This window comes from Catharus ustulatus, chromosome 30 (assembly GCF_009819885.2).
Source record: "Catharus ustulatus isolate bCatUst1 chromosome 30, bCatUst1.pri.v2, whole genome shotgun sequence".
In the NCBI taxonomy this organism is placed as follows: domain Eukaryota; kingdom Metazoa; phylum Chordata; class Aves; order Passeriformes; family Turdidae; genus Catharus; species Catharus ustulatus.
This window is the reverse complement of record NC_046250.1, coordinates 2,167,708-2,185,257: the sequence shown is the minus strand read 5'-3', so window position 1 is coordinate 2,185,257 and position 17,550 is coordinate 2,167,708. Positions and strand designations below refer to the sequence as shown.

General features: G+C 48.7%; 1 protein-coding gene and 1 long non-coding RNA gene across 2 annotated transcripts in view; both read right to left on the bottom strand.

The window, feature by feature from the left end:
* NDUFS2 (NADH:ubiquinone oxidoreductase core subunit S2) overlaps positions 1-17,550 on the bottom strand; it is a 32,505-nt gene that overhangs the window by 9,554 nt on the left and 5,401 nt on the right. Inside the window, exons 4-9 of the mRNA XM_033083003.1 lie at positions 11,322-11,442; positions 8,286-8,398; positions 5,435-5,509; positions 3,168-3,245; positions 1,732-1,817; positions 1,496-1,615 (exon numbers count right to left, since the gene is read on the bottom strand). Coding sequence (XP_032938894.1) covers positions 1,496-1,615; positions 1,732-1,817; positions 3,168-3,245; positions 5,435-5,509; positions 8,286-8,398; positions 11,322-11,442 — 593 coding nt within the window. The remainder of the gene's footprint in view (positions 1-1,495; positions 1,616-1,731; positions 1,818-3,167; positions 3,246-5,434; positions 5,510-8,285; positions 8,399-11,321; positions 11,443-17,550) is intronic.
* LOC117008892 lies at positions 1,864-2,403 on the bottom strand. Its single transcript, XR_004420381.1, has 3 exons — positions 2,264-2,403; positions 2,164-2,203; positions 1,864-2,073 (listed from the first exon to the last, which is right to left on the bottom strand). It is a non-coding gene; the product is annotated as an uncharacterized LOC117008892 (long non-coding RNA).

Below are 17,550 nucleotides of genomic sequence, written 5' to 3'. Positions count from 1 at the left end.
CCTGGGGCTCCCAGGTAAATCCACTCCAGATAAATCCACCCCAGGTAAATCCACCCCAGGTAAATCCATCCCAGGTAAATCCATCCCAGGTAAATCCAGCCCAGGTAAATCCATCCCAGGTAAATCCATCCCAGGTAAATCCATCCCAGGTAAATCCATCCCAGGTAAATCCATCCCAAATAAATCCATCCCAGATAAATCCATCCCAGGTAAATCCAGCCCAGGTAAATCCATCCCAGGTAAATCCACCCCAGGTAAATCCACCCCAGGTAAATCCAGCCCAGGTAAATCCACTCCAGATAAATCCACCCCAGGTAAATCCATCCCAAATAAATCCATCCCAGATAAATCCATCCCAGGTAAATCCATCCCAGGTAAATCCATCCCAGGTAAATCCAGCCCAGGTAAATCCAGCCCAGGTAAATCCATCCCAGGTAAATCCAGCCCAGGTAAATCCATCCCAAATAAATCCATCCCAGATAAATCCATCCCAGGTAAATCCATCCCAGGTAAATCCATCCCAGGTAAATCCATCCCAGATAAATCCACTCCAGGTAAATCCATCCCAGGTAAATCCACCCCAGGTAAATCCACCCCAGGTAAATCCATCCCAGGTAGAGCTGTCCCAGGTAAATCCACCCCAGGTAAATCCACCCCAGGTAAATCCATCCCAAGTAAATCCATCCCAGATAAATCCATCCCAGGTAAATCCATCCCAGGTAAATCCATCCCAGATAAATCCACTCCAGGTAAATCCATCCCAGGTAAATCCACCCCAGGTAAATCCACCCCAGGTAAATCCATCCCAGGTAGAGCTGTCCCAGGTAAATCCACCCCAGGTAAATCCACCCCAGGTAAATCCATCCCAAGTAAATCCATCCCAGATAAATCCATCCCAGGTAAATCCATCCCAGGTAAATCCAGCCCAGGTAAATCCAGCCCAGGTAAATCCATCCCAGGTAAATCCATCCCAGGTAAATCCATCCCAGGTAAATCCACCCCAGGTAAATCCACCCCAGGTAAATCCATCCCAAATAAATCCATCCCAAGTAAATCCATCCCAGATAAATCCATCCCAGGTAAATCCATCCCAGGTAAATCCATCCCAGGTAAATCCATCCCAGGTAAATCCATCCCAGGTAAATCCATCCCAGATAAATCCATCCCAGGTAAATCCATCCCAGGTAAATCCATCCCAGATAAATCCACCCCAGGTAAATCCAGCCCAGATAAATCCATCCCAGGTAAATCCAGCCCAGGTAAATCCAGCCCAGGTAAATCCATCCCAAATAAATCCATCCCAAATAAACCCACCCCAGGTAAATCCAGCCCAGGTAAATCCACCCCAGGTGTGCAGCACCCACAGGCTCAGCCACTCCCATCACAGCAATCCCATGTACCAGCACCCCAAAAACCTGGGTGTTACCTGCACTGGGACCCCCTGGGGGGACAGCAGCACCCCCCCAGCACCCCCCCCAGCCCAGGTGAGCCTCACCTGTCGTAGCAGTCCCCGTGGGAACCGATGGGGACGTCGAACTCCACCTGGTCGTAGACGTCGTAGGGCTGAGTCTTGCGCAGGTCCCACTGGATACCCGAGCCCCGCAGCATCACCCCGCTGGGACAGCCCAAAAAACACCCAAACAACACCCAAACAACACACCTGAGCCTCGGCCCCGCCCACCTGCGGGCACACCTGGGGTGTGGCCAGGTGAGGAGCCCCGCCCAGCTCACCTGAAGCCGTAGTTGAGCGCCTCCTCGGCAGAGATGACGCCGATGTCCACGGTGCGGTTCTTCCAGATGCGGTTGTTGGTCAGCATCTGGGGGGGGGGGGGACACACCTGGCACAGCTGGCACAGCTGGCACACCTGGCACACCTGGCACAGCTGGCACACCTGGCACACCTGGCAGCTGGCCTGCTCTGCTCACCTGGCGCTGGCACATGTTCATTGTCCCCTTTCCATGCGTCTCTCGCACCCAAACCTGTCCCTGCTACTCTCACCTTGCAGATCTCACCTGTGCAGCTCTCACCTGTGCAGCTCTCACCTGTGCTGCTCTCACCTGTGCAGTTCTCACCTGTGCTGATCTCACCTGTGCAGCCCTCACCTGTCCCTGGCACCCCTCACCTGTCCCTGGTCCCCCTCACCTGTCCCTCACACCTCTCACCTGTCCCTGGCACCCCTCACCTGTCCCTGGAACCCTTCACCTGTGCAGATCTCACCTGTGCAGATCTCACCTGTGCAGCTCTCACCTGTGCAGATCTCACCTGTGCAGCTCTCACCTGTGCAGCTCTCACCTGTCCCTGCTGCTGTCACCTGTGTAGTTCTCACCTGTGCAGATTTCACCTGTCCCTGGCACCTTCCCCTGTCCCTGTTGCTGTCATCTGTGCAGCTCTCACCTGTCCCTGGCACCTCAAGACTGTCCCTGGCACTCCTCACCTGTCCCTCACACCCCTCACCTGTCCCTGGTCCCCCTCACCCGCCCCTCACACCCCTCACCTGTCCCTGGTCCCCCTCACCTGTGCCTGGCACATCTCACCTGTCCCTCACATCCCTCACCTGTGCCTGGCTCCCCTCACCTGTCCTTTGCACCCCTCACCTGTCCCTGCTGCTGTCACCTGTGCATGTCTCACCTGTCCCTGATTTCATCACCCATGCCTGGCTCCCCTCACCTGTCCTTTGCACCCTCACCTGTCCTTTGCACCCTCACCTGTCCCTGATTTTATCACCTGTCCCTGGTCCCCCTCACCTGTCCCTGGCACCCCTCACCTGTCCCTGGCTCCCCTCACCTGTCCCTGGCACCCCTCACCTGTCCCTCATTTTATCACCTGTCCCTGGCACCCCTCACCTGTCCCCAGTCCCCCTCACCTGTCCCTCACACCTCTCACCTGTCCCTGGTCCCCCTCACCTGTCCCTGGCTCCCCTCACCTGTCCCTGGCTCCCCTCACCTGTCCCTGGTCCCCCTCACCTGTCCTTTGCACCCTCACCTGTCCCTCACACCCCTCACCTGTCCCTGGCCCCCCTCACCTGTCCCTGCCCCCCTCCACCCCAATCTGTGTCACCTCACCCCCCACACTGCCCCTCCCAGGTGACAGGTGACAGGTGACAGCAGCCTGGCCGTGCCCCCTCCCTCCCCAAATTCCCAAATTCTCGAATTCCCGCCCCCCTCACCTCCTCCACCTCGTCGATCCGGATGGAAAAGTTCTTTGCAAACTCGTAGATGTCATCCATGAGCCCCAGGGGCAGGTCCTGGCACAGGTGAGACGGGGGGGACAGGTGAGAAACGTGGGACAGGTGAGATTGGGACAGGTGAGACAGGGGGGACAGGTGAGACTGGTGGGATTGGTGGGACAGGTGGGACAGGTGGGACAGGTGGGATTTGGATTGGGATTGGGACAGATGGGACAGGTGGGACAGGTGGGATTGGTGGGATTGGGATTGGGACAGATGGGACAGGTGGGACAGAGACAGGTAGGACTGGGACAGGTAGGATTGGGATTGGTGGGACAGGTGGGATTGAAATTGGTGGGATTGGGACAGGTGGGACAGGTGGGATTGGGACAGATGGGACAGGTGAGACAGGTGGGACAGGTGGGACAGGTGGGATTGGGACAGGTGGGACAGGTGGGATTGGGATTGGGACAGGTGGGACAGGTGGGATTGGGATTGGGACAGGTGGGACAGGTGGGATTGGGACAGGTGGGATTGGGACAGGTGGGATTGGTGGGATTGGGATTGGTGGGATTGGGACAGGTGGGATTGGTGGGATTGGGACAGGTGGGATTGGGACAGGTGGGATTGGTGGGATTGGGATTGGTGGGATTGGGACAGGTGGGATTGGTGGGATTGGGATTGGTGGGATTGGGACAGGTGGGACAGGTGGGATTGGGACAGGTGGGATTGGGACAGGTGGGACAGGTGGGATTGGGACAGGTGGGATTGGGACAGGTGGGATTGGGACAGGTGGGACAGGTGGGATTGGGACAGGTGGGACAGGTGGGATTGGGATTGGGACAGGTGGGACAGGTGGGATTGGGACAGGTGGGACAGGTGGGATTGGGATTGGGACAGGTGGGACAGGTGGGATTGGGACAGGTGGGACAGGTGAGATTGGGATTGGGACAGGTGGGACAGGTGGGATTGGGACAGGTGGGACAGGTGGGATTGGGATTGGGACAGGTGGGATTGGTGGGATTGGGATTGGTGGGATTGGGACAGGTGGGATTGGTGGGATTGGGATTGGTGGGACAGGTGGGATTGGGACAGGTGGGATTGCGATTGGTGGGACAGGGATTGGTGGGATTGGGACAGGTGGGATTGGTGGGATTGGGACAGGTGGGATTGGTGGGATTGGGACAGGTGGGATTGGTGGGATTGGGACAGGTGGGACAGGTGGGATTGGGACAGGTGGGACAGGTGGGATTGGGATTGGGACAGGTGGGACAGGTGGGATTGGGACAGGTGGGATTGGTGGGATTGGGATTGGTGGGACAGGTGGGATTGGGACAGGTGGGACAGGTGGGATTGGGACAGGTGGGATTGGGACAGGTGGGATTGGGACAGGTGGGACAGGTGGGATTGGGACTGGGACAGGTGGGACAGGTGGGATTGGGACAGGTGGGACAGGTGGGATTGGGACAGGTGGGATTGGGACAGGTGAGATTGGGATTGGGACAGGTGGGACAGGTGGGATTGGTGGGATTGGGACAGGTGGGATTGGTGGGATTGGGATTGGTGGGATTGGGACAGGTGGGATTGGGACAGGTGGGACAGGTGGGATTGGGACAGGTGGGATTGGGATTGGTGGGATTGGGACAGGTGGGATTGGGACAGGTGGGACAGGTGGGATTGGGACAGGTGGGATTGGTGGGATTTGGATTGGTGGGATTGGGACAGGTGGGATTGGGACAGGTGGGATTGGGGGTGCGGGGGGAATGGGGTTCCCATGGGAATGGGGGTGCTGGGGGTACAGACATCCCAGGAATTGGGATAACAGGAAATGGGGATCCCAGAAATGGGGTCCCCAGAAATGGAATCTCAGGAAATGGGGATCCCAGAGAATGGGAATTTCAGGGAATTGGGTCCCCAGTAATGGGAATTTCAGGGAATTGGGTCCTCAGGAATGGGAATCTTGGGGAATGGGGATCCCATGGGAATGGGGATCCCATAAACAGGGTCCCTAGGGAATGGGAATTTCAGGAAATGGGGATCCCACAGAATGGGAATCCCAGGGAATGGGGTCCCAGGGAATGGGAATTTCAGGGAATTGGGTCCCCAGGGAATGGGGATCCCATAAACAGGGTCCCAGGGAATGGGAATTTCAGGAAATGGGGATCCCAGAGAATGGGAATTTCAGGACATGGGGATCCCATGGGAATGGGGATCCCATAAACAGGGTCCCAGGGAATGGGGCCCCCCCTGGCAGCCCCAGCCCTCACCTGGTGCACCCCCCCGGGCCGCACGTACGCCGCGTGCATCCGCGCCCCCGACACGCGCTCGTAGAACTCGAACATCTGGGGGGGACAGAGCCATCCCATGGCTGCTCAGCACCCCAAAAACACCCCAAAAACCCCAAAAACTCAGACTGTCTTGGGTTACAACACAGGATGTGATCAAAGGTATCTATTCTATTTTATAAACCAGGCAGGGCAGTGTTCTTTATCTCCATGGGATATCTCCAGTTAATGGTTTATCTGTTAAAACCAGCTGGGGCAGTGTTCTTTATCTAATTAGATATCTCCTGTTAATGGGGAATATTTTATAAACCAGCTGGGGCAGGGTTCTTTATCTAATGAGATATCTCCTGTTAATGGTTTATCTGTAAAACCAGGTGGGGCAGTGTTCTTTATCTCATTAGATATCTCCTGTTAATGGGGAATATTTTATAAACCAGCTGGGGCAGGGTTCTTTATCTAATGAGATATCTCCTGTTAATGGTTTATCTGTGAAAGCCAGTGAAGCAGTGCTCCTTATCTAATGAGATATCTCCTGTTAATGGCCATGTTTATAAACCAGCTGGGGCATTGTTCTTTATCTCCATGGGATATCTCCTGTTAATGGTTTATCTGTTAAACCAGGCAGGGCAGTGATCTTTATCTCATGGGATATCTCCAGTCAATGGTTTATCTGTAAAACCAGGTGGGGCAGTGTTCTTTATCTCATTAGATATCACCTGTTAATGGGGAATATTTTATAAACCAGGTGGGGTTGAGTTCTTTATCTAATGGGACATCACCTGTTAATGGTTTATCTGTTAAAACCAGGTAGGGCAGTGTTATTTATCTAATTAAATATCTCCTGTTAATGGGGAATATTTTATAAACCAGGTGGGGCAGTGTTCTTTATTTCATGGGATATCTCCTGTTCATGGCCATGTTCTATAAACCGGGTGGGGCAGTGCTCTTTATCTAAACAGATATTTCCTGTTAATGGAGAATATTTTATAAACCAGGTGGGGCAGTGATCTTTATCTAATTAAATATCTCCTGTTCATGGCCATGTTTATAAACCAGGTGGGGCAGTCTTATTTATCTCTGGGATATCTCCTGTAAATGGTTTATCTGTTAAAACCAGGTAGGGCAGTGTTATTTATCTAATTTGATATCTCCTGTTAATGGGAATTATTTTATAAACCAGGTGGGGCAGTGTTCCTTATCTAATCTAATATCTCCTGTTAATGGTCATATTTTATTAACCAGGTGGGGCAGTGTTCTTTATCTCCATGGCACATCTCCTATCAATGGTTTATGTGTTAAAACCAGCTGGGGCAGTGTTCTTTATCTAATGTGATATCCCCTGTTAATGGTTTATCTGTAAAACCAGGTGGGGCACTGATCTTTATTTCATGGGATATCTCTTGTTAATGGTTTATGTGTTAAAACCAGGTAGGGCAGTGTTCTTTATCTCAGGGGATATCTCCTGTTAATGGGGAATATTTTATAAACCGGGTGGGGCAGTGTTCTTTATCTAATTAGATATCTCCAGTTAATGGTTTATCTGTGAAAACCAGTGAAGCAGTGTTCTTTATCTATTGAGATATCTCCTGTTAATGGGAATATTTTATCAACCAGGTGGGACAGTGTTCTTTATTTCATGGGATATCTCCTGTTCATGGTTTATTTGTAAAACCAGGTGGGGCAGTGATCTTTATCTAATTAGATATTTCCTGTTAATGGGGAATATTTTATAAACCAGGTGGGACAGTGTTCTTTATTTCATGGGATATCCCCTGTTAATGGCCATGGTTTATAAACCAGATGGGGCAGTGTTCTTTATCTAATGTGATATCTCCTGTTAATGGGAATATTTTATAAACCAGCTGGGGCAATGATCTTTATCTAATTAGATATCACCTGTTAATGGCCATGTTTATAAACCAGGTGGGGCAGTCTTATTTATCTCTGGGATATCTCCTGTAAATGGTTTATCTGTTAAAACCAGGTGGGGCAGTGTTATTTATCTAATTTGATATCTCCTGTTAATGGCAATTATTTTATAAACCAGGTGGGGCAGTGTTCCTTATCTAATCTAATATCTCCTGTTAATGATCATATTTTATTAACCAGGTGGGGCAGTGTTCTTTATCTCATGGGATATCTCCTGTTAATGGTTTATGTGTTAAAACCAGCTGGGGCAGTGTTCCTTATCTAATGTGATATCCCCTGTTAATGCTTATCTGTTAAAACCAGGTAGGGCAGTGTTATTTATCTAATTAAATATCTCCTGTTAATGGGGAATATTTTATAAACCAGGTGGGACATTATCCTTTATCTTTTCACACCCCATCCTTCTTCCAAGGATTTATTTTCTGCTCATGGCCATTGAGTCCCACTGTGGGACTGATAAAATCACTGCATCCCATTTGAGATGCTCCAGCCAGGGGGAAGAGCCCAGCATTTCTTACCAAGGTAAAAAATGAGATTTGGGACACCAAGGGAACCCTTTTCCCACGGGATTTCTCACATCATCACTGAACCTTTGGAGGGAAACTGCACCTTGTACAGGAGCACTGCTCCAACTGAGCCACATCTGTCACTGCATAAAAATTTCATTTTTTTGGGATGGGACTGCTGCCAACACCCTGATTGACAGGTGTCAGGTTGTGCTCTGACTGTGTCAGGGTTTGGGGTTTGTTCTTTGTAGTTTGCATTTCTATTTTAATTTCCCTAGTAAAGAACTGTTATTCCTAATTCGCGCAAGGCCTGAGAGCCCCTTGATTTCAAAATTACAATAATTTGGAGGGAAGGGGTTTAAATTCTCCATTTCCCCTGTCCCCCAAGCAGGCCCCACCTTCTCCCTCTCCTCGAACATCCAGAAGAAGGGGGTCATGGCCCCGATGTCCAGCGCGTGCGTGGTCACGGCCATGATGTGGTTCAGCAGCCGCGTGATCTCGGCGAACAGAACTGGGCAGGGGGCACAAAACGGGGGTGACCCCAAAATCCTGGGGGGTGGCACCCCAGGAACTGGGGGGGTCGGGGTTTGATGGGGTGGGGGGTGTTAAACCACAACAAAATAAAAATTTTGGCATCAATTTGTAAAATTGGATGATAAAAGTGAGCGATGAAACTGAAATTATTGGTGTGGAATTTGCATAAAATTGTGTAATAACCCACAGTGAAAAATTCAGAATTTAAGGATTAAAATATAGTAATATATAGTAATATATAGGGGGGAAAATATGTGAAAGTTTTGTCCTTTTTCATCTTTTTTTTCGTATTTTTGTAACTGAACAGAGAATTCCACACTGTGGGTCAGTGTTTGGTTATTGGAATCACTGGTGGGTAATTTGCATAAATTGTGTAATAAAACACAGTGAAAAATTTAAAATTTAAGGTTTTAAAATATAGTAATATACAGAAAGCAATATAGAAGTTTTGAGGGGGAAGTTTTGGGTTTTTTCTCTTTTTTTTCCATGGGTCTAGGAGTGTTTTTGTAACTGAACAGAAAATTCCACATTGTGTATCAGTGTTTGGTTATTGGAATCTCTGGTGTGTAATTTGCATTAAATTGTGTAATAATACACAGTGAAAAATTTAAAATTTAAGGATTTAAAAAATAGTAATACATAAATGGCAAAATGGGTGAAAGTTTCTTTCTTTTTCATTTTTTTTCATATTTTTGTAACTAAACAGAAAATTCCACACTGTGGATCATTGTTTGGTTATTGGAATCTCTGGTGTGTAATTTGCATTAAATTGTTTAATATCACACAGTGAAAAATTTAAAATTTAAGGTTTAAAATATAGTAATACACAGAAAGCAATATAGAAGTTTTGAGGTGGAAGTTTTTTTTTTTCACTTTTTTATCATGGGTCTTGGTATCATTTTTAGATACATCCAAATTTTTTGGACATCTGAATTTTTTGGACATCTGAATTTTTAGAAATATGAATTTTTAGAAATATGAATTTTTAGAAATATGAATTTTTAGACACATCTGCATTTTTAGACACACCTGCATTTTTAGACATGTGTAAATTTTAAGACACACCTGCATTTTTATACACATCTGAATTTTTACAAAACTGAATTTTTAGACATCTGAATTTTAGAAATCTGAATTTTAAGACACACCTGAATTTTTAGAAATCTAAATTTTTAGGCACTCCTGAATTTTTAGAAATCTGAATTTTTAGACACATCTGAATTTTTAGACATATCTACATTTTTAGACATGTCTGAATTTTTAGACACACCTGAATTTTTTAGACATTGAATTTTTAGGCACGCCTGAATTTTTAGAAATCTGAATTTTTAGACACATCTGCATTTTCACACACATCTGAATTTTTAGACACATCTGAATTTTTAGACATGTCTGAATTTTTAGGCACATCTGAATTTTTAGAAAGCTGAATTTTTAGAAAACTGAATTTTTAGAAACCTGAATTTCTAGAAAACTGAATTTTTATACATCTGAATTTTTATACATCTGAATTCTTATACATCTGAATTTCTAGAAAACTGAATTTTTAGGCATCTAAATTTTAGAAATCTGAATTTTAAGGCACACCTGAATTTTTAGACATGTCTGAATTTTTAGAAAGCTGAATTTTTAGAAAGCTGAATTTTTAGAAAACTGAATTTTTATACATCTGAATTTTTAGAAAGCTGAATTTTTAGAAAATTGAATTTTTATACATCTGAATTTTTAGAAATGTGAATTTTTAGACACATCTGCATTTTTAGACACATCTGAATTTTTAGACATGTCTGAATTTTTAGACAGCTGAATTTTTAGACATCTGAATTTCTAGAAAACTGAATTTTTAGGCATCTAAATTTTAGAAATCTGAATTTTAAGGCACACCTGAATTTTTAGACATGTCTGAATTTTTAGAAAGCTGAATTTTTAGAAAACTGAATTTTTAGAAACCTGAATTTCTTGAAAACTGAATTTTTATACATCTGAATTTTTATACATCTGAATTCTTATACATCTGAATTTCTAGAAAACTGAATTTTTAGGCATCTAAATTTTAGAAATCTGAATTTTAAGGCACACCTGAATTTTTAGACATGTCTGAATTTTTAGAAAGCTGAATTTTTAGAAAGCTGAATTTTTAGAAAACTGAATTTTTAGAAACCTGAATTTCTAGAAAACTGAATTTTTATACATCTGAATTTTTAGAAAGCTGAATTTTTAGACACATCTGCATTTTTAGACACATCTGAATTTTTAGACATGTCTAAATTTTTAGACAGCTGAATTTTTAGAAATCTGAATTTCTAGAAAACTGAATTTTTAGGCATCTAAATTTTAGAAATCTGAATTTTAAGGCACACTTGAATTTTTAGACATGTCTGAATTTTTAGAAAGCTGAATTTTTAGAAAACTGAATTTTTAGAAACCTGAATTTCTAGAAAACTGAATTTTTATACATCTGAACTTTTAGAAATCTGAATTTTTATACATCTGAACTTTTAGAAATCTGAATTTTTAGAAATCTGAATTTTCAGAAAACTGAATTTTTAGAAAACTGAATTTTTAGAAATCTGAATTTTTAGAAATCTGAATTTTTAGAAATCTGAATTTTTATACATCTGAATTTTTATACATCTGAATTTTTAGAAATCTGAATTTCTAGAAAACTGAATTTTTATACATCTGAACTTTTAGAAATCTGAATTTTTCGACACAGCTGCACTTCCACCTAACGAAGCAGCAACGCTGCAGAACTCCCTCTGTGTGAGAACCCAACACAAACACCTGAGCACTTTATAACCCTGACTGTGACAGAACAAAAGAACAAATGAAATAAAAGAATAAATGGAATAAAATAATAAATGGAATAAAAGAACAAACGGAACCGGGCAGGGGCTGACCTCGGATCCACTGCGCGCGCGGCGGGGGGCGGATGTTGAGCAGCTTCTCCACGGCCAGCGCGTACGCCTGCTCATTGCACATCATGGAGACGTAGTCCAGGCGGTCAAAGTAGGGCAGGGCCTGTGGGAGGGATACTGGGAGTACTGGGAATAACTGGGAATGACTGCTGACAGTACTGGGAATACTGGGAATGACTGGGGATACTGGGAATGACTGCTGGGAGTGATGGGAGTGATGGGAATAACTGCTGCGAGCGCTGCTCGTTGCACATCATGGAGACGTCGTCCAGGCGGTCAAAGTAGGGCAGGGCCTGTGGGGAGGGACACTGGGAGTACTGGGAATAACTGGGAATGACTGGGGATACTGGGAATGACTGCTGGGAGTGATGGGAGTGATGGGAATAACTGCTGGGAGTGCTGGGAGTGCTGCTCGTTGCACATCATGGAGACGTCGTCCAGGCGGTCAAAGTAGGGCAGGGCCTGTGGGGAGGATACTGGGAGTACTGGGAATACTGGGAATGACTGCTGACAGTACTGGGAATACTGGGAATGACTGGAGATACTGGGAATGAGTGCTGGGAGTGATGGGAGTGGTGGGAATACTGGGAGTGATGAATGGGAGTGCTGCTCGTTGCACATCATGGAGACGTCGTCCAGGCAGTCAAAGTAGGGCAGGGTCTGTGGGGAGGATACTGGGAGTACTGGGAATAACTGGGAATGACTGGGGATACTGGGAATACTGGGAATGACTGCTGGGAGTACTGGGAATACTGGGAATGAGTGCTGGGAGTGATAGGAATGATGGGAATAACTGCTGGGAGTGATGGGAGTGCTGCTGGTTGCACATCATGGAGACGTTGTCCAGGCGGTCAAAGTAGGGCAGGGTCTGTGGGGAGGATACTGGGAGTACTGGGAATAACTGGGAATGACTGCTGACAGTACTGGGAATATTGGGAATGACTGGGGATACTGGGAATGAGTGATGGGAGTGATGGGAGCGGTGGGAGTGATGGGAGTGATGGGAGTGATGAATGGGAGCGCTGCTCGTTGCACATCATGGAGACGTCGTCCAGGCGGTCAAAGTAGGGCAGGGCCTGTGGGGAGGATACTGGGAATACTGGGAATGACTGGGGATACTGGGAATGACTGCTGGGAGTACTGGGAATACTGGGAATGACAGCTGGGAATACTGGGAATGAGTGCTGGGAGTGGTGGGAATAACTGCTGGGAGCGCTGCTCGTTGCACATCATGAAGACGCCGTCCAGGCGGTCAAAGTAGGGCAGGGCCTGTGGGAGGGATACTGGGAGTACTGGGAATAACTGGGAATGACTGCTGGGAACACTGGGAATACTGGGAATGAGTGCTGGGAACACTGGGAATGAGTGCTGGGAGTGATAGGAATACTGGGAGTGATGGGAGTGCTGCTCGTTGCACATCATGGAGACGTCGTCCAGGCGGTCAAAGCAGGGCGGGGCCTGTGGGGAGGGATACTGGGAGTACTGGGAATAACTGGGAATGACTGGGAATAACTGGGGATACTGGGAATGAGTGCTGGGAGTGATGGGAGTGATGGGAGTGATGAATGGGAGCGCTGCTCGTTGCACATCATGGAGACGTCGTCCAGGCGGTCAAAGTAGGGCAGGGCCTGTGGGAGGGATACTGGGAGTACTGGGAATAACTGGGAATGACTGCTGACAGTACTGGGAATACTGGGAATGACTGGGAATACTGGGAATGAGTGCTGGGAGTGATGGGAATACTGGGAATGACTGCTGGGAGTGATGGGAGTGCTGCTCGTTGCACATCATGGAGACGCCGTCCAGGTGGTCAAAGTAGGGCAGGGCCTGTGGGAGGGATACTGGGAGTACTGGGAATAACTGGGAATAACTGGGAATAACTGGTAGGAGTAATGGGAATACTGGGAATGAGTGCTGGGAGTGATGGGAACAGTGGGAATGACTGCTGGGAGTGCAGGGAGTGCTGCTCATTGCACATCATGGAGACGTTGTCCAGGCGGTCAAAGTAGGGCAGGGCCTCTGGGGAGGGAACTGGGAGTACTGGGAATAACTGGGAATGACTGCTGGGAGTACTGGGAATACTGGGAATGACTGGGGATACTGGGAATGAGTGCTGGGAGTGATGGGAATGATGGGAGTGGTGGGAATAACTGCTGGGAGCGCTGCTCGTTGCACATCATGGAGACGTCGTCCAGGCGGTCAGAGTAGGGCAGGGCCTGTGGGGAGGGACACTGGGAGTACTGGGAATACTGGGAATGACTGCTGGGAGTGCTGGGAGTGCTGGGAGTGATGGGAATACTGGGAGTGATGGGAGCCTGCTCGTTGCACATCATGGAGACGTAGTCCAGGCGGTCAAAGTAGGGCAGGGCCTGTGAGGAAGGGAACTGGGAGTACTGGGAATAACTGGGGATACTGGGAATGACTGCTGGGAGTACTGGGAATACTGGGAATGATTACAGGGAATGAGGGGAGTGATGGGAGTGATGGGAATAACTGCTGGGAGCGCTGCTCGTTGCACATCATGGAGACGTTGTCCAGGCGGTCAAAGTAGGGCAGGGCCTGTGGGGAGGGATACTGGGAGTACTGGGAGTACTGGGAATAACTGGGAATACTGGGAATGACTGCTGGGAATGACTGCTGGGAACACTGGGAATACTGGGAATGACAGCTGGGAATGATAGGAATGATGGGAATGACTGCTGGGAGTGATGGGAGTGATGGGAATAACTACTGGGAATACTTGGAGTGCTGCACGTGGGGATCCCATAGAAATGGGGATCTCAGCGAAATGGGATCTGAGGGAAATGGGGATCCCATGGGAACAGGATCTCAGGGAAATGGGATCCTATGGGTCAGGGATTTCAGGGCAATGGGATCTCAGGGCAATGGGGATCCTGTTGGAATGTGTTTCCCAGTTTCCTGGGGATCCTTTTGGTACCTGCAGGTATGTTTTGTACTCGATGAGTTTCTCGGTGCCGCGGTGCAGCAGCCCCACATGGGGGTACCATGGGAATGGGATCCCATGGGAATAGGATCTCAAGGAAATGGGATCTGAGGGCAATGGGGATTTAGGGATCCAGGCTGTGTTTCCCAGTTTCCTGGGTTTCCTGAGGTACCTGCAGGTATGTTTTGTACTTGATGAGTTTCTCAGTGCCCTGGTGCAGCAGCCTCACGTGAGGGTACCACAGAAATGGGATCTCATGGGACAGAGATTCCATGGAAATGGGGATCCCATGGGAATGAGATCTCAAGGAAATGGGATCTGAGGGCAAAGGGGATCCCATACATGGGGACCCCAGGGAATGGGGATCTGGGGATCCCATGGGAATGTGTTTCCCAGTTTCCTGGGAATGCTGAAGGCACCTGCAGGTACATTTTGTACTCAGTGAGTTTCTGGGTGCAGCAGCACGTGGGGATCCCATAGAAATGGGGATCTCAGGGAAATGGGATCTGAGGGAAATGGGATCCTATGGGTCAGGGATCTCAGGGAAATGGGGATCCCATGGGAACAGGATCTCAGGGAAATGGGATCTGAGGGCAATGGGGATCCTGTTGGAATGTGTTTCCCAGTTTCCTGGGGATCCTTTTGGCACCTGCAGGTAGGTTTTGTACTTGATGAGTTTCTATGAGGGTACCATGGGAATGTGGGTACCATGGATCAGGGATCTGGGGGATCCAGGCAGTTTCCTGGGATCTCTGAGGTACCTGCAGGTAGGTTTTGTACTCGATGAGTTTCTATGGGGGCCCCGGTGCAGCAGCCCCACGTGGGGATCCCGTGGGAATGAGGATCCCATGGGACAGGGATCTCAGGGCAATGGGGATTTGAGGATCCAGGCTGTGTTTCCCAGTTTTCTGGGATTCCCCTGGTACCTGCAGGTAGGTTTTGTACTCAATGAGTTTCTCAGTGCCCCGGTGCAGCAGCCCCACGTGCGGGTCACAGAGAAATGGGATCTCATGGGACAGAGATCCCATGGAATTGGGGATCTCATGAGAATAGGATCTCAAGGCAATGGGGATTTGGGGATCTCAGGGCTGTGTTTCCCAGTTTCCTGGGATTCCTGAGGTACCTGCAGGTACGTTTTGTACTCGATGAGTTTCTCGGTGCCACGGTGCAGCAGCCCCACGTGCGGGTCACAGAGAAATGGGGGCACCATGGATCAGGGATTTGAGGGATGGGGATTTAGGGATCCAGGCTGTGTTTCCCAGTCTCCCCTGGTACCTGCAGGTAGGTTTTGTACTCGATGAGTTTCTGTGGGGGTACCATGGATCAGGGATCTCAGGGATGGGGATTTAGGGATCCAGGCTGTGTTTCCCAGTCTCCTGGGATTTCTGAGGTACCTGCAGGTACGTTTTGTACTCGAGGAGTTTCTCAGTGCCCTGGTGCAGCAGCCCCACGTGGGGGTACCATGGGAATGAAATGGGGATCCCATAGGACAGAGATTCCATGGAATTGGGGATCCCATGGGAATGGGATCTCAAGAAAATGGAATCCTATGGATCAGGGATGTCAGAGCAATGGGGATCAGGGATCCAGGCTGTGTTTCCCAGTCTCCCCTGGTACCTGCAGGTATGTTTTGTACTCGATGAGTTTCTATGGGGGTACCATGGATCAGGGATCTCAGGGATGGGGATTTAGGGATCCAGGCTGTGTTTCCCAGTTTCCTGGGATCTCTGAGGTACCTGCAGGTATGTTTTGTACTCGATGAGTTTCTGTGGGGGTACCATGGGTCAGGGATCTCAGGAATGGGGATCAGGGATCTCAGGGTTGTCTTTCCCAGTTTCCTGGGATTCCCCTGGTACCTGCAGGTATGTTTTGTACTCGATGAGTTTCTATGGGGGTACCACGGATCAGGGATTTGAGGGATGGGGATCAGGGATCTCAGGGCTGTGATTCCCAGTTTCCTGGGATCTCTGAGGTACCTGCAGGTATGTTTTGTACTCGATGAGTTTCTCAGTGCCCCGGTGCAGCAGCCCCACGTGCGGGTACCAGAGAAATGGGATCCCATGGGACAGAGATCCCATGGAAATGGGGATCCTATGGGAATGGGATGTCAAGAAAATGGGATCTCAGGGCAATGGGGATTTGGGGATCCAGGCTGTGTTTCCCAGTTTCCTGGGGATCCTTTTGGCACTTGCAGGTACGTTTTGTACTCAATGAGTTTCTCGGTGCCCCGGTGCAGCAGCCCCACGTGCGGGTCACAAAGAAATGAAATGGGGATCCCATGGGAATGGGGATCCCATGGAAATAGGGATCCCATGGGAATGGGATCTCAGGGAAATGGGGGTTTGGGGATCCAGGGCTGTGATTCCCAGTTTCCTGGGGATCCTTTTGTCACCTGCAGGTATGTTTTGTACTCGATGAGTTTCTCGGTGCCCCGGTGCAGCAGCCCCACGTGGGGGTACCATGGGAATGGGATCTCATGGGACAGGGATCCCATGGAAATGGGGATCCCATGGGGCAGAGATCCCATAGAAATGGGGGTACCATGGGAATGGGATCTCAAGAAAATGGGATCTCAGGGCAATAGGGAATGTGTTTCCCAGTCTCCCCTGGTACCTGCAGGTACGTTTTGTACTCGATGAGTTTCTCGGTGCCCTGGTGCAGCAGCCCCATGAGGGGGTACCATGGGAATGAAATGGGGATCCCATGGGAATAGGATCTCAATGAAATGGGATCTCAGGGCAATAGGATCTCAGGTGATTTGGGGATCTCAGGGCTGTGTTTCCCAGTTTCCTGGGGATCCTTTTGTCACCTGCAGGTATGCTTTGTACTCGATGAGTTTCTCGGTGCCCCGGTGCAGCAGCCCCACGTGGAGGTACCATGGGAATGGGATCTCATGGGACAGAGATCCCATGGAAATGGGGATCCTATGGGAATGGGATCTCAAGGCAATGGGGATTTGGGGATCTCAGGGCAATGGGGATTTGGGGATCTCAGGGCTGTGATTCCCAGTTTCCTGGGATTCCCCTGGTACCTGCAGGTAAGTTTTGTACTCGATGAGTTTCTCGGTGCCGCGGTGCAGCAGCCCCACGTGGGGGTCGCAGAGAAATGGGATCCCATGGGAATGGGATCTCAGGGCAATGGGATCCTATGGATCAGGGATCTCAGGGATGGGGATTTAGGGATCCAGGCTGTGATTCCCAGTCTCCCCTGGCACCTGCAGGTAGGTTTTGTACTCGATGAGTTTCTCAGTGCCCTGGTGCAGCAGCC